The 22,272-nt window shown below is 41.7% G+C and overlaps 1 protein-coding gene across 5 annotated transcripts in view; it reads left to right on the top strand.

The window, feature by feature from the left end:
- The window catches only part of DOCK7 (dedicator of cytokinesis 7), a 109,849-nt gene that overhangs the window by 54,118 nt on the left and 33,459 nt on the right, over positions 1-22,272 (top strand). For 3 of the 5 annotated variants that reach the window (XM_072868992.1, XM_072868993.1, XM_072868994.1), the window contains exons 15-27: positions 7,836-7,953; positions 8,580-8,650; positions 9,481-9,619; positions 9,818-9,919; positions 10,192-10,278; positions 11,051-11,282; positions 12,620-12,784; positions 13,721-13,890; positions 19,076-19,165; positions 20,183-20,278; positions 20,382-20,522; positions 20,673-20,786; positions 21,815-21,985. In XM_072868992.1, coding sequence (XP_072725093.1) covers positions 7,836-7,953; positions 8,580-8,650; positions 9,481-9,619; positions 9,818-9,919; positions 10,192-10,278; positions 11,051-11,282; positions 12,620-12,784; positions 13,721-13,890; positions 19,076-19,165; positions 20,183-20,278; positions 20,382-20,522; positions 20,673-20,786; positions 21,815-21,985 — 1,696 coding nt within the window. The remainder of the gene's footprint in view (positions 1-7,835; positions 7,954-8,579; positions 8,651-9,480; positions 9,620-9,817; positions 9,920-10,191; positions 10,279-11,050; positions 11,283-12,619; positions 12,785-13,720; positions 13,891-19,075; positions 19,166-20,182; positions 20,279-20,381; positions 20,523-20,672; positions 20,787-21,814; positions 21,986-22,272) is intronic. The other 2 variants (XM_072868995.1, XM_072868996.1) reach the window with 1 other exon arrangement.

A 22,272-nucleotide genomic window follows, 5' to 3' on the forward strand; every position in this document is an offset into this window, starting at 1 on the left:
GAATGTGAAAGTATTTTAGATCTCCAACTAATTGGTGGAGAATGTTTTGTATCAGTATGATTTGGATCAGACTTACTGGAGTATCTGCACAAAGTACAGAAAAACAGCAGGAGCATGTAGATCATCAGGCCCGGCACTGGGAAGAATGGGGATTCATTCAAAGAGAATCTGCTGGCATAGAGAGGAAGCAAATGTAGGAATTATCCTTAAATACAAACAATAATCACTATTCGATACCAGGAAGCAGCACTGCATTTTCACAGCCCAAAGGTGCAGTTCTGTCCCATAAAAAACCAACCCAGTAATTTCTCATCTTGCAACGTGTCGCACTGCAGCAGACAGTCTTGAACGTCTCCATCCTTGTACGCTGCTGAGACCAAGTACCGAGAATTGTCTCCTAGGGAACAAACCTGTGCAGGCAAAGGGATAAGTAAGATTTTCCTTTTTCTGCTATATTTCAGATATTTGTGAATTCACACATCGTAAAGGCTGTGACCAATCAGGAATTGTCTCTCAAGCACTATTTTAAAACACTTGAGCAAAGCAGCAAAGCGATGATTTAAAAATCCCTGAACACTGAGAGTTTTGAGGATTCTGTTCTGAGGTCTCAGCTCAGGCTGCACCATGCAAAGAGTCAGGGAATGGGAGGGCAAGGACAGCTCTGTGCCTTGGCGTGTAGTGCTGCCCTTGCTTCATTTGAATTGCAGCTTGATGTTAACCGGCTCTTCAGATACTTTAGCTGGACAGTCCTTTTGCCTTTCAGGACAGACTGAAGAGCTGTGAAGAGGCCTGAGATATGTGCAGGCCCACGCAGGTACCACAGTGCGCCCCTCGTTCTGTTAATTCTCTGCAGCTTGCATTAAATCAGGTCAGAAATGCGCATGTGTAAGATGCAGAAAGAATGCCTGTCTGGTTCTCTGTTGATGACTCTTGTAAAGCCACAGTTAGCTGAGCCTGGCTGGCTGAGACTGGGCTGTATCTGCTCGCTGTTGGCAGATGTAACACGTGGTGGAGAAGAGTTACTTGCTTAATTACTCATTTGAGCCTGGAAGGCTATAGGCAAGCGAGGAGTTTGGTTATGGGCTGTTCGTTATTGCTTCTGTACATCCATTCACTTGCTGATCAGTTATTTTGCACTGAGTATTTGTTGCATTGATGGAAACATGATGGCCCCTTCATTTCTAAAGTAACACAAGTCACTCATTGGAGACTGACTGATTGAACACATTCAGGATGTAAACAAGCAGCCAAGAGGTGAGCACAGTGCTAAGACTTCTTGCTGTGTCACAGAGCTCACACCACTGTCAGATCTCCAGGTAAGCAGTGGGAGCGACGTTGTTTTGTGCAGAGAAATGAGAGGGAGTTAGGACTGGGCATTTGTTCTTCCCTGATGCATAGAGATACAGCAGTCCACAACCCACGACCACCAGTGACTGCACGGGAACACCTCACAGGTTGAAAGTTATACACATATGTGTTATTCTGTGTTGGGAGTTTATTATAGAGTCACGTTTATTATAGTTGGTGCTGCTTATTCAATGGGTAAGCATTACGTTGGCTTTGGCCAGTGGGGAGTCTGCTGTATTCCTAAATCAGGTGCTTCTCAGCGGTATTGCACTTGGGCTGGATAGGTGGGTCATCAGGCAGAGCAAAATAAAAATATTCTAGTGATGCATTTGGGGACCTCAGTCTACATAGAGAGACAGAATTGAACAGGGAATTTTGCTAAAATGAAACAACATTTAATCTTTCTGCTTCTACCTTTTTATTGTCACTGTATTTTAACTCCACGTGTAAAAGTCTAGTAAGTAGGGCTCAAATGATAATAATTGTTTTCATTCTTAATTTTATTGTGATAATGAGTGTTTATCATGATTAATTCTCTGATTTGCATGGCATAGGGCTTTATTCCAGAGATCTAGCTTTGACAAGGTTGGTTGCTTTCACAAGGGATGTCCATGAGGTTCTAGTCTATGAGAAGCTGCTCAGTGGAAGGCTATCATGCCCTATTAAAATCTGCATTTTTTTCAGATCAGTTTCTAAAGAAATTCATCAAATCAGTATTTACTCAACCCTACTAAAAATCTGTTAGAAAGTGTTAGAACAATTAGGGTTATTCATGGGACAGTGATTAGCCTGGAGGGTTTGCATTGAGTCATCATTCCTGCAGCATTTTCTCATTTGGTAATTTCAATGAAAATGTATGAAGAGCTGTTCAAAAGGGGGGGGGAAGCACGTACAGGATCTGGATGGCACTTACAGCACTTACGTTGTACCTTTGTGGGAAGTTGTTAGGGTTCTTAACACTTTAACTCTGAAAGGTTTGATAGTTTTTGCTTTGAATGGTAGACCAAGATACGCCATACCTGATAACCCTATTAAACACCTCCAATGTTTAGAAAAGTAAGATAAGTGTGTGCTTTTGAAGGATTTGTACTTTCTGTATGAAAACTCATTGGAGTTTCACTTGTGTAGATGAAGTTTAGGTATGGTTTTTATCTGGGCCTGACACTGCTCTGTAATAGGGAACAAAGTCCAGCCTCTGGCATCTGATACAGGGATTTTGGGCTGCAAAACTTGAAGAACTGGTTGCAAAATTTAAAAAAAAAAAGTATAGACTTTCTGCAATCCACTTCAAAGTACTTGAGTGGCTTTGGTTTCACAGGGTTTCAAATGAATCGTTGTCTGTTGTTTTAGCTACTTCTTACAAGAAGTCTTTCTCAGTTTTGTTTTAAATAGTTTGGAATTCTTCCTAACCCTGTCACCCCCAACAATCTTTATTCTTGGCTTAGTCCTCAGAAAAACGTAGGAAGTTGCTCAAGAAATAGCAATAACCACGCAACTGGAGATCAGACATTTTGCCAGGTTTCTGCAGCTTGAGAAGTTCCCGCGTGTCGCCGTGCATTGCCCGCTCCTGTGCCGCAGTTGTCACGGCTCAGCTGATGCACGGTAACTCAGCAACTACGGCAGCTTGCTTGTGCCGGGGCGCTGCTCAGACATGACGCTACCCCTTAGAAAGGTTTGTCTTCCGAATGGGAAAGGCAGTCAAAATGCTCTAATGTCAAATATTAAAAAAGCATGAGTGGCTGCCCAGCATGTTTCCATATTAATGCCAGTACCAATAAAGTCAAGCAGTGATAAGCTTACTACAAAATACAACCCTTAGATGTCACAACAGTCACAGAGTCCATAAGAACAGCAGGACACAGGAAAGCAGAGGGGAGAAAACCTTCTCATATGATTAAACTGTAAGATTCAGGGGTTGTAGAAACCCTAAGGGGGAATCCTGCCTCTGAGAGCTGTTAGCCCAGTCAAGAAAAGATGTATATAACAAACATGATCCTGAAGATCTTTCATGCACCTGGGTGACCCTTATTAAATGGGCTTTAAATGATTTTTATAGTAGGAATAAAGCAAAGAAAAAGGTCTCTGGGTTTTACTGAAAAGGGAAATTTTCATAATAGTTAGACATTCCCTCTAAGAGTAAGGATCAGCTCTTAATGTTTTAATACTTTTATGAAGGATTTTGCAAAATGGCTGCAATCACATTATATAAATATTTAGAGGAGTGCCTGGTGCCATTATTTCCATGGCTTGGGAAGCCTTTGCACTTTAGAAGTTCATTTTATGGAGGTAAAAGTACTTTTGAGATCTGTTTGAGATAATAGTATAAGCTTTGCATATATTTTGCGTAGCATTTTAATAAAAGCTCCAGACACAAGGCCTTGGGTTTAAAGCTTCTGGCTGAAACTTTTATTGATAGAAATCTGCGAATAGTATCACCAAGAAGTAGCTGTTACCTGGAAGCATACGGACTAGCGCTCCTTTTGTTTAATCAGTGGATGCTTAGCATGGTTGTTGGTGTTGCAGTGTTACTTCCATGGTCAATCCCTTCTACTCCCTTTATCCCTTCTATAGAGAATTGAACACTGTGATATGAGACCTCCCCACGATGTCTGGCCCACCAGAAAGTTGCTCTCTCCTCTTGCTTCCCACTGCTTGTATATAATACAGGGCTGGGGCTGTTCTCTCTTGATTTCTGAAGACTACATCCAGTGCCATGCCACTTACTTTGCCTTTAAAAGCCCAGCAACATCGATGCCTGTCATCTCACCCGGGCAGCAAGGCAGCTTCTACCATCACTTTGCACAGGAGTCTTGTTTCACTTTTTCCAGAGGATAGCGGCTACACCTCTGGTGTCCTACGAAGTCTACTGAGCCCAGGTATTTGTGCACACAAATAATAAGATGAGAACTTGAAGTGTAATTAATCAAAGGAAAGAGGGTAACAGAGGAGAAACCGAGAAGTCAGCCTCCCTGGGTGGCTGTTAGACAGGGGTATCAGTTCCTTCAAGAGATTTATAATATTCCTATTGGTTTTTCAGCTGTGAGTCTCTTGCCATGGCTCCTGTAACTATGCTTATAGCAGACAGGAAGATCCGCGGCTTTTACCTATGTAGAGTAAGGTAAAATAGGATTTTTCATTTGAGGTCACATTCTGATATGCGAGTGGGGGAATTTTTCCCCCTCTCTATATGTAAATTCTCAACAAAAGGATGATGCTTGTAATAGGAAACCCTCTGGAGAGAAGCTGCCTGAACAGGAGCAAGCATCCAACTCTCCCCTGTCTTACAGCGGGATCTGTGCATCTGAACTCCCCTAAGCAACATGAGCTTCTTCCTGATGAAATGCAGGATAATTGCCCTCTGAGCCTTTCACATGACAAGGGCTTGAAAAGCAATGACGAGGGGAACAACCTGTACATTTCCTGCAGTGCTCATTGTTCTGAATGGAGCTAAAGCTCTGCCTGCCATGTAACGTCAGCTGTAATGTCTGCTCGTAGGTCTCTAGCACCCTCTTTCTAGAGTGGCATCAAATTGATGAAATGTCTCCTTTGCTCCTAGCAGGCCAAGCCCCAGCAGAAGGGGTGGTAGGAGAACTGCAGGCTTGGTTTAGGCTCATCTCTGCTATTCAGTATAAATCAGTCCTAAGCATAAGACTGCCTTTAATATAGGGATCCTGTAGCCTGGCTTCACAAATACATTAAATCCTTCTCTTAAGCACTAATAATACTTAATAAAAGTTTTATGAGCAATGTACATTTTAGAGTAGATTTTCATATCCATTTTCATTTTAAAAAGAACATCAAGGAGCAAATGTATTCATGCCAGAACAAAGTAATTTAGTAGAGTCACAAAAACGGCACAGGCCCCCTCTGAAATAGTAAGAGAGCGTTGATTAGGCAAAGCGACCAATGGGGATGGGATTAAAAAACTTAATTCACCATGAAGGACTTGAAAGGGAAGAAATTCCCACGTGCCAGCTAAGCATACTTCTCTGCCTGGAGGGGTGAAAAAGAGCCTGGCTTCATAACGCTGCCCCGTATAGCCTTCTGGAGCTATACAGCTGGGCTGCTCTATCCCATATAGCCTTCTGGAGCTATACAGCTGGGCTGCTCTATCCCATATAGCCTTCTGGAGCTATACAGCTGGGCTGCTCTATCCCATATAGCCTTCTGGAGCTATACAGCTGGGCTGCTCTATCCCATATAGCCTTCTGGAGCTATACAGCTGGGCTGCTCTATCCCATATAGCCTTCTGGAGCTATACAGCTGGGCTGCTGTATATAGATGCTGACGTGGAGGAGGTACCTTTTTCTTCAGAGGGTCTTAGAGAATTCCTTAGGACTAGCATTAGCCTGTGTCTGTACAGATGGGAGTACCCATGGGTATCGGGGGGCAAATGGAGTTGCCATCAGAACCAAGTCCTTGGCTGGGTTTCATTTGCCGAAACGTTGACATCGAGCGCAATTTCAGACAGCCTAGGGCAGTTCACCTTTCCAGCCGCTCCTCCAGGAGGGTCACCCACTCCCAGCCCTGTGTAGGTGTTTAGGCTACCCATGGCATCTAAAAAGGCACCAGATGCCTTCACTGAGCAACGAAACCACTGCCCTCCTGACAATCAAAAAAAGGGTCTTTTTGTTTTCAATCTACTGCTTCCAGCGCTCTGTAGCGGCTGCTTTATTATGCTTAAAGTGTTGTCCTGCTGTGCTCCTCACTGCAGTTTTCTGTGCCCATCTGTTGTCTCTTGTCTCTCTGGGACAAGGAACAGTTGGAAACTACTTACAAATTGTGTTCAGATTCACTGAATAGTTCCCAGAGGGGGACAGAGGGGAAGGGAACCTCTTTTACCTCCTGCCTTACAAGCCAGGGCTTGTTACAGAATTGGTTGCTTCAGTGTTTGGGCAAAATGCAACATGCCTGTCTTCTATCCCTAGCAGATGCAAGGCAGCCACATGAACCTCTCACCTAACCATCGGGCTGCCGAGGAGCCTGTGGTGAGCATCCCTCTCGGTCCCTCTTGTTGGAGCCGTAGGAACAAGGGTGTCCGAGGGGGAGTGATGCTGGTCTGGTGAGCAGGGCTGTGGGAGTGATGGATAGGGGATTTCCCTAGGCTGACTTTTTAAAAAAGTATGATAATTCATACACTTCTACTTGTTTGGGGGCAAAAGGAGGTATATTTCCTTTGAATAATTGAGTAAGTTGAGTGGACTGGTTCAGGGGCTGTTGTCTTTTTTTGTCTTTATAGGAACATGCAAGGGAATTTCCGTGGTATCGATTACTTGCTCATAGGGCAGGCGGGGGCTTGTAGTGGACAGTTTTGCTAATGGTGTGTGAATCCAACTTGCACTTTGTTGGCAGGGACTCAGCAGGGCTAAGAGGATGGAAAATATTGCAGAATTTTGCATCTCGTCACTGTTGTGTTTAAAGTAATCATAGACTTGGAGAAACGGACCTGGAAGGGGCCTCCAAAATGTGCCCCCCACCCTGTGAAGGTTGAGGTTGGCTATAAACCGATCTGGAGAGGTGTCTGCCTCACCTGTCCTCAAAAGCTAATGGAAAACGGAGATTTCACACCCTCCCCAGGCAATTTGATCTACTGCTTAACTAGTCTTACAGTCAGAACATTTTCCCTCGTGTCTAACCTAAATCTTCTGTGCTGCAATTTCAGCCCATTACGTTTTGTCATATTCCCTGTGGATGTGATGATCGCTTTATTACTTTGGTCTTTGCAGCAGTTCTTTAGATACCTGGGAGTGTTGTCATTACCCGTGGCCCCAGCCATTCCCTCAAAACTAAACACTCCTGGTTCAGTCTGTCCATCCCCGCTGTTTTCCAGAGCTCCTAACTGTTCTTGCTTCTCAGCTGTGAGTTTTAGTTGATCCTCATCCTTCCCAAAGTGTGGTATTGAGGCGTGGAATTGCAGACACCATTCCACCTGAGTCATTGCAGAGATGGCGTATCTGCTGAAGCTACAGATGTACATTTAGTTTAATCCGTTTTCAGAGGAGAGGTGCAACCTGAAGCCATCATGATGTAAAGAGATTTACAAAAAAAAGAAAGAAAAAAAAAAGGACAGGTCACAACGAGGAAGGTATTTAATAGGAACCAGCCACCTGTGTTGAACAAATAAACACTTCTCAGTGCTTTTCTGTTCATATGTTTTCTTTCCACTTGAACTTCTTAGATTGTAGAATCACTGGTAAATTTTTAGATGTATTTTTCAAGCACCCTTATAAACAGGAACTATTTCACAGTATGATGGCAGTTTAAAAAATTGTGACTTTTGATGCCTAAAATAAGCAGTCATTATCAAATTGCTTGTATGGGTGTGCACTTATGATGAAGGGAAGACCATCTGGCTAATGGAAGATGTCAAAGCCTTCACTTTGACTCTCTGAGTGTTTCCATAGAAGTTTAAATAATAGCATTAATAAAGGTGTGAACCCTCTCATTCTCACACGGAGGTGCTCACTTGATGCCTTTGTCTTTTGCAGGAATCTTCTTTACGTCTATCCTCAGAGCCTTAACTTTGCCAACCGCCAAGGATCTGCCAGGAATATCACTGTAAAAGTCCAGTTCATGTATGGAGAGGACCCAAGCAATGCTATGCCGGTGAGGGAAGTACTTTGTGCTCCATGTGAATGCTGCATGCTGATAAGGCAGAGTACATGTTGCAGTCGTAAAATCCCTCTGTTTAAGAAAACCTCGCTGAAATACATTTCAAAATAACAAGTTCAGGGGAATATAAAATTACAATATTTCAGAACAAAGGGTACATTTGTATAGAGTTTGCAAAGTACAATGCAGTAGCTAGTATTTTAACCTGAGATGTTTGCAGTGGACACCCTTGTGTTTGGTATAGCATCTTTGCTTCCATGCCAAAAAAATTAAAGGTGATAGTTATACTTGTGTTCAGGGCCAGAAGTGATGAGCACTTGGTGAAGATCTGTGTAGGGGTGAACACATTCATCAGTTCTGTGTAGGGGTGGACACATTCATCAGTTCTTCAGCCGTATCTGTGTGCATGTGTAACTGGGATTATTAAAATTGTGAACTCTTCAGCGACTAAGTACAACATATAAGTATGTAAGTAAGCGACATATAAGCATATAAGTAAAGGGGCATGTAACAAGCAGATGTAACTGTATGCACAGCTGCACAGACTCCTGAATGGAGCTGTAAATGTCTCTGTGGGATTATGAAACAAATTCTCGGCACAGTTTTGGTCTTTTTTGCAGGTCATCTTTGGGAAATCTAGCTGTCCTGAATTTTCCAAAGAAGCATACACAGCTGTAGTATATCACAACAGGTAAAACACATGACAGCTTGTGAAAGGACATGGCCCCGTATGGATAGTATGATTCCACCCAAAGGAAGTTTTACCATTGTGAAAGTGGAGTAACTCACCAGTGACTCTGTCTCGGTGTTAATTATTTAACAATGACTATCTGCATAGCCCTCACAACAACTGCAGTGTCAGTTGATACTGTCCTTAGAGTTTTGCGATGGCTAGGAGCCGGAGTCTTTGTTTGCTCTGGTACAAATCAAGAGCATTGTGTCAGGGGCTGTGATCCCGAGCACGTAGCCCAACTCAGCAGATGCTGTAAGTACAAGCTTCAAGTTAGTAGGCATGAAGATTTACAATATAAACTCATGTTAGCATGTGCTTCGTGATTTTGCTGGAGCCTTTTAGGCTTTAGTTACAAATTGGAAGTACTTGGTCTTGAAAATAATTTAGTTGCCGCTGGGGTAAGGAATGCTGCATCTGGCCTTAACTTGTTGATAGTCTTTGTAGGTGTACCAGGGAGAGATGTACTGGGGAGAGAATCCTGTCCTGCGGATTGGGGGTTGTGGCAGTCTTCCCCTTGAGACAAGAGGTTGTTGCTCATGGGGAGCAGCGCAGTTCAGAGTGCTCATGTGAGGAGGGGGCTGCCACTTTCATTTTTTGTGGACTGTAAATGCATACGCGAAGTTTTTCCAGTCCTTGGTGATCAGAAAGTGAAGCTTTAATCCCTTGGGATAGTCTATATACTTCCTTCCCTCCAGATACTTTAACTGAAAGGATTCAGTCGTGACCATAAGATAGTAAACCACACTGTTTGTATTGATGACTTAGTTGAGGGTCTGGTCTCTGCACAGATCGCCTGATTTTCATGAGGAAATCAAGATTAAGCTTCCAGCCACTTTAACCGATCACCACCACCTGCTTTTTACTTTCTACCATGTCAGTTGCCAACAAAAACAAAACACTCCCCTGGAGACTCCAGTCGGATACACCGTGAGTGTCTTTCGGTCTTTATGTTTTTCAGCACAGGATGTATTCATAATGCATCTGTTTGCAATTTGTTTGGCATCACTGTCAACTCATACGCTGTTGCAGAATTTGAGAATTTGACAGCCAAGCCTGCAAAGTTCAAGAAAGCCTTAAGAAGTGTGTGTTTTTGTTTTTTCTTTTGTTAATTCCTTCTCCTTAAAGTGGATACCGATGCTTCAAAATGGACGATTAAAGACTGGTCAGTTCTGCCTACCTGTTTCATTGGAAAAACCACCACAGGCTTATTCAGTGCTTTCTCCAGAGGTGAGTTGTTCTTCACGCTGAAAATCAGCAGGAGAATACCTCTGTTAAAAAGTGAAAGAATGTATGTGTACATATATGTGTGTGTGCATGCGTATTTTTCACTCTTAGGTTGTTTATTTCTTAAATACTGTTAAGTTTAGACAGACGTCTGTTTGTGTGTGGGCACGTGTGTGTGATCTGACAATAAAATGAAAAGAAATGGCAATTGTAATTAGAAGTGCCTTAGCTCTGCTTTCTGTCACATCCTCACTCATCTTCCTGTTAACCTGCAGGTTCCACTCCCTGGAATGAAGTGGGTGGATAACCACAAAGGGGTTTTCAATGTAGAAGTTGTTGCTGTATCATCCCTCCACACTCAGGTAAATGTTAAGAGCAGTCTTTGTAATAAAAAGAGTTTGATAGCCTTTTGACAGTTGAAACGCTGTCAAAGTTGATACTGTGAAGAGTATAATAATTACTTATAATAATTACTAGTGAAATTACAATCTCATTTTCAGTTCTGAGCCAGCAGACCTGGTATTCCACATTCTGCTGTGAGTATATTTGAGAGGTTCTGCTTAAAAATATGAGCAGTTTGGCCTTTATTCACAGGGTGAATGGCCAACAGTGTTTTCAGACCTCAGACTGTTGTATTCAGTACAACAGGTCTAACATACAGTCCAGCCATATGATGTTGTCTTGTTCTTCCTTTTCCCCTCTGCCTCTTTTGTTTCTCCATGTATTTTTTGTCTGTCTTTCTTTGATCTGAAAAGAAAGATGACAATAATTTTGACTAATCATTTCAACTTTTGTTTTATTAATTCCCAGTGAGTCGTTTGATGTTTTTTGTGTATTTTATTTGTGCTGTAAATAGTAACATGATTTTAGTGCATTTTTGTCTGTTTTTCTAAGAATACACAGTCTGTGGGTCCTCTAGTTTTGCCCTGACAACTTCTGAACACTGGCTGATTTCACTTAAATTAGACATATGGGCAGAGCTCTCAAAGGTGTTGAGTTTCTGCTAATTTTGTGAGATTAAATGGTGAGATAGAAGAATGAGGGAGAGAATCCATCCGTGAGATACAAATCCATAGAAAGTGGAGTTACTTTCGGAGCTTCTTGCTGATTATTGGCTTTTTTGCTTGTGTGTAGGACCCTTATCTTGACAAGTTCTTTGCACTTGTCCATGCTCTGGATGAGCACATGTTCCCTGTGCGGATAGGAGACATGAGAATTATGGAAAACAACTTGGAAAATGAACTGAAGAGCAGCATTTCAGCTTTAAATTCCTCTCAACTGGAGCCGGTAGTGCGATTTCTTCATCTCCTGCTTGACAAACTGATTCTTCTGGTAGTAAGACCTCCTGTCATTGCAGGCCAAATAGGTATTCTATTTAAGTTTTATAGAGAATTACATAGCTGAAAGTTTGACACTTCCAATTTTATCATATTTATGTAGAAATAAAAAAGTCCATTTTTATGCTTTATTTTAGTGCCACTAATATACCATGTGTCTTCAAAATAAAACATGCTGGCATCCAGATCAGTGGTGATATACACAGGAACAATATTTAAAACAAAGGTTTCAAAAAATGACTAGTAATTTGGTGTCCAAGTTGAGACACCAGAAAGGGGCCTGACTTTCATGAGTTGGATGCTCAGCATTTTCTTAGCACTGGAGCCTGTTAAGGTGTCTCCATGCTGACATTCAGAAACTAAGAAATTCAGCCTTACTAGTCACCTTGGAAAATCTTGAAGTAGGTAAGATAAGAAGATACAGATGTTGTATGTTCCTCTAGCTATTGTGGATCTGATACTGTCAGCATGAACAATCTTTCCTTTTGGTCCCTATTATGGGGACCAAATATGCTTGGTCCCCAAATATGGGGACCATATGCTCTGGCAGTACAAAAAATCTCAAGTGGAAGTCAGGATTAGCTCCTTAGTATTTAAAATAGCAGTTGGGATTTTTTGTAGGAAACTTGAGTTTGGACATGATGGAATATAGGTATCTAAGACTGCTTTAAAAATAGCAATAATTTATTTTAGAAAAGTTATCTTTCTGGGGAAGAATTTTGCTTGAATTTTTATTTTATATTTTAAAGCTCTTTCACTCTTTAAGTGGTCTGTATTGATTTAGTTTGTCTGTATGGAGCATTGAGGACATTAGTGTCTAGTTTTTAAAAAAGTAAGATTTACAGTCTCCAGCTGCTGTCTGCTTCATCCCTAATTTGTTTAGAATATCTACCTCAGTCTGTGTGTAGATTTCTGTGCTCATTTTTAGAACAGATTTTTTTCCAAAACAGAATGGAATTGTTCTTTTTGATACAGTTTATATTTTGGCTAAGGCTTAAATGGAGGAAATAATTAACTGAGAAAAGTATGATAAATACCCAAAGGATATTATCCATCAATTAAACAAGGACTTGATCTTGTTACCATTGCTGTTGATGACCAAAGTTGGTCTGATTCCAGAAATCAGGCCTAAATTCATTAAATTAGTTATTAATAAAAGTGGAAACTTATCACTGCAACACCTGTCTTCCTGTCCAGCTGTTTATTAGACCTAGTTCAAATACCAGGTTCAGTTTTTCTTGAGAAATGCTTGCTATACTCTTAAACTTCACCATTTGTCCTTTAGAAGGTGGACGAAATGCACACTTAGGACTTGCTCATAGGTACTTCTGCAGTCTAAAACAAACTCCTCACTTATTACTTTCAGTTAACCTGGGCCAAGCATCTTTCGAAGCGATGGCATCAATCATAAACAGACTTCACAAGAACTTGGATGGAAACCAGGACCAGCATGGCAGAAACAGCCTTCTTGCTTCCTATATTTATTATGTTTTTCGCCTGCCGAATACCTATCCCAACTCACCATCACCAGGTAGCTCTTTTTTCATTTTATTTCAGGTCACAGTTTGTTAAAAGCAAGCAGAAATTGCTTGCTGGCAGGTGCTCTTGAGCTCCAACTGCATGGCTGGTTTGCTGCCAAGCCCTGTTACTAACTTCCTCTGTGATCTAGTGTAGCCATTTACAAGATGAGTTTAATTACAGTTAGCCATGTCAGAGATTTAACTATTTGATGCTCTTAAATAACAGTGTCACCACTGAAAAACCATGAGGCTAAATTATAGCAAAATACTGTTTTTTTAGTTTTGTTTTCTGTAGCAAGTTAGACAGATGTGGTACACTCTTGGCCTGTCATGTTTCCCAGTCTCCTTCACTAGTATTTTTGTACTTTTATCCAGTTCTAGCAAAAGTTGAAACACTGGCAAAGGAGTGTGAAATACTTGAAAACACGTGTCTGGGTACAGGAAGGAAACAAATTAATTCCACCCCTGCTGAGAACAAGGGATATATCTGCATGGGGGAAGAGTCGGTGTGAATGACAGCCACAGAAACCTAGGCTTTGGAACGACTGTTGTGCACAGCACTTGCTTCTTGCACGGAGTGGAAAACCTCTGAGAGGGGTTGGGAAGGTTGTGTACTTAAAGCTGTGCCCAGTTCTCCAGTGGTTTTCGAGTCTGAGGTCTGGAAAGTATCCCTTTAGCTAAAGACATCCCTCACACCGGCTGCCTAAATCTACAGGGAGCTTCCTGCTTCCCACATATCAGTGGATAAAATAGCTTTTTAATCCCATCCCTTTCTCCCTGCTGCTTGCCTTGGAGAACCAGGCAGGGGAAGGCACAGGGAAGATTTCATTACGGGCCAGACCTACTGGTTATACAAAGGGTTTGCTGCGTCGGGCTGGTGTAAAGCAGCATGGGATCAAGGCTCTGACTGATGGTCTAACAGGATGTTCTTTCATACACCACCATAGGTCCTGGTGGCTTAGGGGGATCAGTGCATTACGCCACCATGGCTCGATCTGCTGTCCGACCGGCAAGCCTTAATTTGAACCGCTCACGGAGCCTCAGCAACAGCAACCCAGATATCTCTGGGACCCCCACCTCGCCGGATGATGAAGTTCGCTCGATCATTGGCAGTAAGGTACGCGTGCACTGCTGAGGATCTTACAGGAACTTCAGCATCTTTTATTTAAGCTTTAAAGAAATAACAGGGAAGTTTTTGTGATTTTTTTTTCCTATGAAGAGGTGTCCTTACTAATGGCCCCTTCTCAGGCTTTTTCTGGCAGTTGCTGATAACACTACTGAAACTCCGCTCCTTGAAAATAGTTGCTGATCTCTCTGACTTGCTGGAGACCATCCTGGCAGTGTTACTTCCACAAGTGTGGTGGCTAGGGGCAAGAGTCCTTCTGGACTTGTCTCCTCAAGACTAGTAGGACAAGAATGGTTTTACTGCCTCACTTTTCACATGGCCAGCAGCCGTATCCTCTGACCAGCTCTGTTATGTCTCCCCAAACCTTGCATCCCCTACCTTGCCGCCTTGTGATCCCACTCTTACCTCCCAAACCAAAACTCTCTCTTCTCCTCTGCATTCAGCACTAATGGCTGCTCAGATGCTTTCTCTACTACTTATGTCCAGAGCAGGTATCTTGGACACAGCAGGAATATTCCTAGTCCCTGCATGGGCCAGATCGGATTTTGGATGGTTATTGAGTGAGCCATAGTCTGGCCAGCTGAGCTGCAGTGTGAATTTATGGTGTGCTAACTCTGCACCCACAATGACTCCTCACACCCAAAAGTGACTTTCCAGTGTGGACACGTTAGTGCAGAGCGTCTGGCATGGTATTACTTTGGCTCTTAAGGGCTCAGTATATGCATCTCCTGCAGAAGGGCCTGTCCCTCTCTGGTGACTTCCACGCACACAGGACTGCTACAGTCCCAGTTTGAGCACTTCAGTTTTATGCCTAAAATAGGGGGGATGAGCCAGGGCAAATCTGCTGTGTTGGTAATTCCCTTCCTTGAGAGGGGTGCCTTAGCATGTTTGGGGTTCTCTTTTTTAATCTTCTAACTGTGGTAACTTACACCAAGATGAGACGCTTTCCCACCCGTGACCCTTCAGTCTTCCAGCACAGATGAATTCCTGAGCCCTTTCAGAGAGCTGTTACATTTGATCCTTTGGAAGATCAGTGAGCAAGTTTGTTAATAAAGCCATCAGCCTGACTAGACAGATTTTATACTGGTTGGTCCCGGGTTTTATACGAGCAAGAAAAACATAGTTTCAGAAAGTGGTTACCAATTTTAAATGAATAACAACATAATTTGGTGACCAAATAAGAAGCTGAAGAAGTGTGGGTAGGCAAATCATTATTTCTTACATCAAAGTTTGGACTTAGAAGTCTTAAAATATTTTAAAGACCACTTCAGTATCTTGCTAATTAAACAACCCTGACCTTTTGTGAAATGCCATAGGCACTAATGTGCATATGGAATTTACACAGGCTATCAGAAGTTTAACACATGCTGGCTTAGCGAATAATGTCACAATACAAAATGAGGAGAGATTTCCTTCTAGAGATGTATTCCAGGCTTTAAAGAAAAACCTATTCTGTGGATAATTGTTGAGGGTGAAAGTTTCCTTTAGGGTAGTCTGAGCATCAGAAATTAAGCCCAGTCTGACTAGACAGTCTTTTAGTTGAATATAATTATTTCTGCTTGTTAATATCGATAGACAAAAATAAGACACTTCTTGAGATGTTGAAATGAGTAAAATGGTGCAAAAATTCCTATTCTTTTTCTCCAAGTAATGGCTTAAGCACATGTACGCAAATAGGGAACCTGCACTTCAAATTAGAATCTATCGTGGGAGGCTTTCTGCTTAAAAAAAACCCAGAAACAAATAGTGTTTTGTTGTTTGATGGAAGTCTTCGGAGTCCAGTCCTGTATTTTTTATTGTAATGTAAGATATTTATAGGTTTGGTAAATATCTTTAAGTCTCCCCTTTATCAGCTTCTTACTTAATTTTGAAAATTCAAATAGTCATCCCCTTTACAGGATTTGGAAGATTTCTGTTTATTTTTGTAACAGAGTAGGTTTTAGGTCATGTCACTTATTTTGCCTTCATTTGTGAATTGGGGCCATGTAAATTTTATTCCCTTCTAAAGCAAATTTATTAAGTCCCTAAAAGACCTATGATGAGATTTTACGCTTTAAGTGTTCCTGAGATGTTGGAGATGTGCTGGGAAAAAACAGAAAAGATTGTGGAGTTTCGTTGCTCTGACAGTGGATTTTCACAAATGTGTGTTATGTTCCTGTACAGATCCAGCTGCAGGTTGAACCCCAGAGGTAAAACAGAATTTAATAGCAGTTTTGTGAACTTGTGAGTGACTCTGCCAAGCAATAAGAAGCTCTTGTACTCTTTTATTTTCCAAAGGGGAAGAATCTTTCTCTTTTCAGATTTTTACAAAATGACTTCTGCTTCTGCAAACACAGTAGATGTTTAACTTTATCCTCAGAACCAGAGTGACATGATAAGAAAGCTTGTGAGCAGAAATGTGAGTGTGATAAAGGCATTTTCAAAATTAGACCTGATTTTACAAAACATGAGCTTAGTTCAGCATTCTGCAAAGTCCTTTCGACTTTAATTCACTGTGAGCAAAATAAAGCATGTTTATGGGTCTGAGCAGGGCAGAGCGCTTTGATTTATTTCTTCCAAAAAGTAACTGAGATTAAAACACTCTCCTTATGTGTGTTCAGTATTTTTTTTATTGGACATCTTAAGCAAAATTACAGCATTGCTGTACTCTGCATAGAGGATAGCTCAGTGGATTAATGGTTCGAATCCCAGGTTACAGCTCTCGCACTGGATTCAACCTTGAGGTGGATTTTTCTTTGCTGAGAGAAATAGATTGTTAGGCTTGGTGGACTTTGCAGCTGATGATAATTGCTGTGATGAAGTGAGCTGCGCCTTTGCTTCATGTATTGGGAAAAACCCCTAAGTCGGCACAGAAACGAGGATGAAAGCTCTCGCTCAGGTGGGGGTTGAAACCAATGTGTGTAATTTATGAGGAACTGCTATTCAGTTGTGGCATTGCAAAACTGCCTCCGTTAGAGCTGGTTCCTGGGACCCAGCAAAGTCCACTGCATCCCACTGAATGTTCCACACTTGGGAGCAACCTGGGTGACAAACACAAGTTTAAATTTTTCCTTTTCTTCTTTCTGAGTGTCTTGAGAGGAGAAGGGAGTGGAGAGAGAGGAGGAACCCACAGTAATTTTGCCCATATGATCCATTGCAGGAGTAGAATTTGGAGTACAAACTAGATTGAGCTTTTAAAAAGCAGGATGATTTTTCATATATTTTGCTTGGCAAAGCAGGTTGGTATGTCCAGAAAAGGTATGTGCTCTTTCCTCTCTTTGCCACGCTGCCCAGAGAAAATATCCAAATGTCCATGTGAAATCCTGTTCACAGGGTTACTCTACCAGCGGTGTGGGATTTTTATTCCGTGAGTAGAAAACCCTGTGAGAGCTGACAGTCGGTCTTTTCAAAGTTTCTCAGCATTTCCCCTAGAGTTGTAGAGCTTATAAACTGTGGGCTAACAAGCAGTGTACGCTAGGAGTGCTGGAAACCTCAGAGAGCATCCTTTGTGGTTTTCACGTCTGTGCACCAATTTTCCTCTGTCACACTGTCAGTCTGGGCTGGCTCCATCTACTGAGTGAATGGGTTTAAACTGATCAAAGTAAGAGGGGGACATTCCGGAGGATAGCTTTTGAATGTCAAGCATTACAGACAGGACAGGTTGGACCAGAGCTGTCGACAGTATTAATGTGGTGCATGTGTGTGATGAGATATAAAATAATCCTCTGGACTAAAATGCGTCAACAGACACCTGAGAATACAGGCTGCTTTAACAGTGCTAACTGGGGATGTGTTTGCGGTGTACCCCGTTTGATTGCTTTTAAGGACTAAACTTTGACTACTGTATGGCATGCAACATGTAATATTTCTTTCCTTTCCCAACTGCTTTCTATTACATGCCCAGGGTTTAGACCGCTCCAATTCCTGGGTAAACACTGGTGGTCCAAAAGCAGCCCCATGGGGATCCAACCCCAGCCCAAGTGCAGAGTCAACACAGGTGGTGTCTTCGGTAGAGGTTTTTCTGGCTTTGTTTTCCCTGATGTTTCCCTGTAGAATATCTTCCTTTCAGTGTATACTCCGATTTTGGTGCTTTGGTTTTTTTATTATTTATTTATTCCTTGAAAACTTTGTGCGTTTTATTTTATAAAGTAGCATCTTCTCCCCTACCACCTCACCGCACTGCATGAGAAACCTCAAAATGCGTGAACGTGTCCCCTTCTTTCATTTCAGTGGTTGCTGGTCTGTGAAATGTAAATGCTGTGACTGCTTTTCTTTTCTTTTTTCTCTCTCTCTCTAACACTAGTTTCAGCTTCAAGTGGAGCACATTTCTAAGTGGGAACATTAATCACAGCTTCATAGTTTTGTCCATGTTTGCCATTTCTTTTGATGTTGTGAACCATTTTGCCATTTTCATCAAGCATTTAGTATTCATTGTCAAGTAATCCTTCGTGACTGTTTGAGTGGAATATTGTTAAACCAAAATTGGTACACATGTAAAATTCTCTCTTAAAACATGTACATTTGAGTGCTGGAGCCAGTGACTTGCTAGGGCCAATTGTATCTGTTCTGTGTTGCAAAGTATGAAAACTTTATAGCAGCTTCAGTCAGAAAGACTTAACTTATTTAGCCCCTATTGCCTGCTGCTTTCCACTGCATGGTTGCCTGGAACGTACCTCTCAACTGTACCTCCTTTCAAGTTTATTGGTCTTCCAGAAATATTTAGTCTGAGTTCACTTGCACTCATGGCAAATTATTTCCATCAGTAACAGAACTTCAGTAATTTTCTCATTCCCTGTGCCAGTAGCAGCGTCGCTGTGGGGTACATCCCCATGTGCTTGGTCTCTGGTAGATTGAGAGGTATGGACTGAAATTACAAGTATTACCTCCTTGACGTATGCATGTTGATAAAATACAAAGATGAAAAAGTTTCATGCTTTGCAGCATTAAGTGTCTGTACATAAGAACATGCAGTTATTTAAATAATCTGTATGTCTTAAAACAATAAAAAGTACTGTCATTTTCTTTAAACCAAATCTGTAAATGAATAAGAGTTTGAGAATGCATAAAAAGGTGTAAAGACAGTAAAAGCCTACAGTTGGAACAGTATTTTTGTAAACGTACATTGTCCTTGAGCTGCAAAACCCATCCACAGCAAACTTTAATGTCCTGTCATCATTCATTCATCTCCACTCCGTAGGCTACGGATCGAAGTTGTAATCGTATGTCTTCGCACACTGAGACGTCAAGTTTCTTACAAACTTTAACAGGACGATTACCAACTAAAAAGGTAGATTTCAGTGAAGACAATTCATATTGTGGGGCAGGGAGGTCAAGTCATTCTGAAAACATGATGCAATCTATTCTTTTATTTATAGCCTGATTTCTTCCGAGGTCATTAGGAACTGCTGTTGCTTAACACCTCTGAATATCCAGGCTGTAGTGAATATGAAGTATTCTGACAGAGTTGAATTGGGAAGAATAAAATGATCAGGAGTAGCTTGTCTGATTTAATGTCCATACTGTTGGGAGCCAGTTTATTACTACTGGCTTTCAAAAAATATGAATAGCACTGTCTAGACATGTAAATGATACATTCTTGTCTGCAAAATGATAATGTGTTAGATGGCTAGCATTACGGATGTGTGCTGAACTCAGTTATATAGGTGTTAATCCAAAGTGACTCCAGAAAGTGAATGGGAGTTACTTTCGAAGTGCACTCCCTTAGAGGAGACGAGATCCTACTAAACAATGTCGGAAAGGCAAAATGCCTGACTTTCTGTGTAATGAAAATGTGATCGCTGACAACATCCAGTCTGTGGGTTGGTCCTCCCGAGAAAAGAAATCAAAAAGCTGTTTCTTAGCCCCACATTTCTTTCTTACTGTTTTAAGTCCTTTCTCACAGTAAATATACATCTTTGTACAAATTGCTTTATATGTCCACTTTTTACTCCTTTTTCCTGCAAAAATCAGACCAGGCAGAAAGGTAGACTTTTAAACTAAACTAATTTGAGCACCAAACTTTTTTTTTTTGGGTGGGTGGAAAATTCTTTTGACACTTGAAAGTCAATTTTGGAGCAAGATGCTGTGAAACGTTTCTCACATCACATATCATAACGTCATCCTTCATTGTTAGTTGGGGATTTCTTTAAGGGATGCCACCACTGCTGTCATGTTCCCAGTTATTTATTTTGCTTAACCTCATTGTTTGCCATACTTTCCATGGACCGTGCTACCATTTCTCATGCGGACTGTTTTGTGAGCTGATCTTGAGGCTCGGGCTAACTCTGGATTTGAATCTGTGTAGCTTTTTCATGAAGAGCTGGCTTTACAGTGGGTTGTGTGCAGCGGGAGTGTGCGGGAGGCAGCCCTACAGCAGGCCTGGTTCTTCTTCGAGCTGATGGTGAGCAAACTGGAAACACCTTGCTTATTGTCTTATAGTTCATAGTTTCAAACACGAACGGCAACAACTGCAAGTGACTTTGTTGTAATTTATATTCCTATAGGTGAAGAGTATGGTGCATCATTTGTATTTTGCTGACAAACTGGATGCGCCAAGAAAGAATCGTTTTCCTGAGCGTTTCATGGATGATGTAACTGCTTTGGTCAGCACAATTGCCGGTGATATAGTCTCTCGGTTTCAGAAGGTAATGGCAAACGATTAAACTGAACCCCGGTCAGAGCTCAGGCACCAGACCCCCTGCATGTTTGCTGGTGCCTAGACCAGGAATTGTTGTCTGAAAACATAACGGTGTGCTCTTCATTTTCTTTCCCATTTTTCTCTTCCTTCTCTCTAGGATACAGAAATGGTTGAAAGGCTCAACACTAGTCTTGCATTTTTCCTCAATGACCTGTTGTCTATCATGGACAGAGGATTTGTTTTTTCTCTTATTAAGACCTGCTACAAACAGGTGAATGCAGATAAATATTATGACTTAACTGTGAACCATAGCGTAGCCTATTACTCTAATTTTCTTTGCACAGACAGTAAAGCACAGACACAGAATTCTGCTTTTCAGGTCTTTTTAGAGCAAGCAAGCCATTCTCAGTGGTGATTTAGAGTTTACACCCTTCTGATTACATTCTTCAATGTGAATTGGGAGTAATTCCCTTGAGTGAATGGACACACAGCAGGAAGGAGGAATTATTCCCTCTGCTCACCACATTCAGAGTAATTGAACCAAAAATTAGTAGGAGGTTTTGTGAGGGAGCTCAGACTATCATGGTTTGTCAGCTGGTCTCTCAAGGACACATTCACCCTGTATGGTTGTATTGATCACCAAGCTCCCCTTCCATCCTTCTGAGGATGCAGGCTCTCCTCCCCCATAAGGAGGGTTCCTACATTATGCATTGGGAAGCTTATTTGCAATGTTGTGGCAGGGGACTCACCTCGACCCACAAAGTTTCATTTGACTGCAAACATCCGTGCTGACACTGTGTACAAAGGAGATGACGAGGTATCAGGAGCTTAGGCTTAGACTCATTTTTGCTTCAGGGTCTAAAACATTGTATATAAGGGGCAACAACAGCAATAGCATTTGAGCTTTGTTGCCTACTGTGTATTAGCCAACCTGCATCTTTGACCTGTTAATACATCATGCTGTGTGGTCCTGCTTCTCACAGCTCCCTACTGAAATCAATAGGATGTGGCTATCATATGTGAAGCACATAGTTCTTAATTTGCTTGTATAAATATGACTGTTATATACATCTTGTATTGATATATGTGCTCTTGGCTGGGATGTGTATGGCTCCTGCACATCAGAAGTTTATGCTGTAGCACAAAGAAGTGATGTGGATGTGACCATTTAATGATATCAAGCTCTTCAGTTCTTGCTTTGGAAGTGTTTTTGGGGGGCAGTGGTGGGACAGGAGGGCTGGTGCTGCATTTATACTCTCTTTTGGTGCTAACTGCAATCTTATGGGCTAAACTTGCCAGGTGTCTTCAAAGCTGTATTCCTTAACAAATCCAAGTAACCTGGCATCTTTGAGGTTGGACTTCCTTCGCATCATTTGCAGTCATGAACACTACGTCACCTTGAATTTACCCTGCAGCTTGCTCACACCGCCTGCATCTCCGTCACCATCTGTGTCTTCGGCAACTTCTCAGGTATGCTGTGGCAAGGATCCTTTGCGGAAATGCAAGCTGAGCTTTGTTCTGAGGCTTAAATCATGTGAGGCAGTTGTATCACCTGTATTTTCAGTCTCTGCTTGCTAATATTTTTTGGAAGTGTTTATTTAGAAATTAGTTTTTCCTTCCACATAGATTTTGACGTCTTTTGATCTTTTATTATTGAAAAAAGAATGCCCATATCCCTATCCACATAGTGACCACACATATTTCTGTCCTTAGGGACCTAGTCCCCTCCTATATTGGACAAATACATGAACATAAAT

Source organism: Ciconia boyciana, chromosome 7 (assembly GCF_034638445.1).
Source record: "Ciconia boyciana chromosome 7, ASM3463844v1, whole genome shotgun sequence".
NCBI classification, from domain to species: Eukaryota; Metazoa; Chordata; class Aves; order Ciconiiformes; family Ciconiidae; genus Ciconia; species Ciconia boyciana.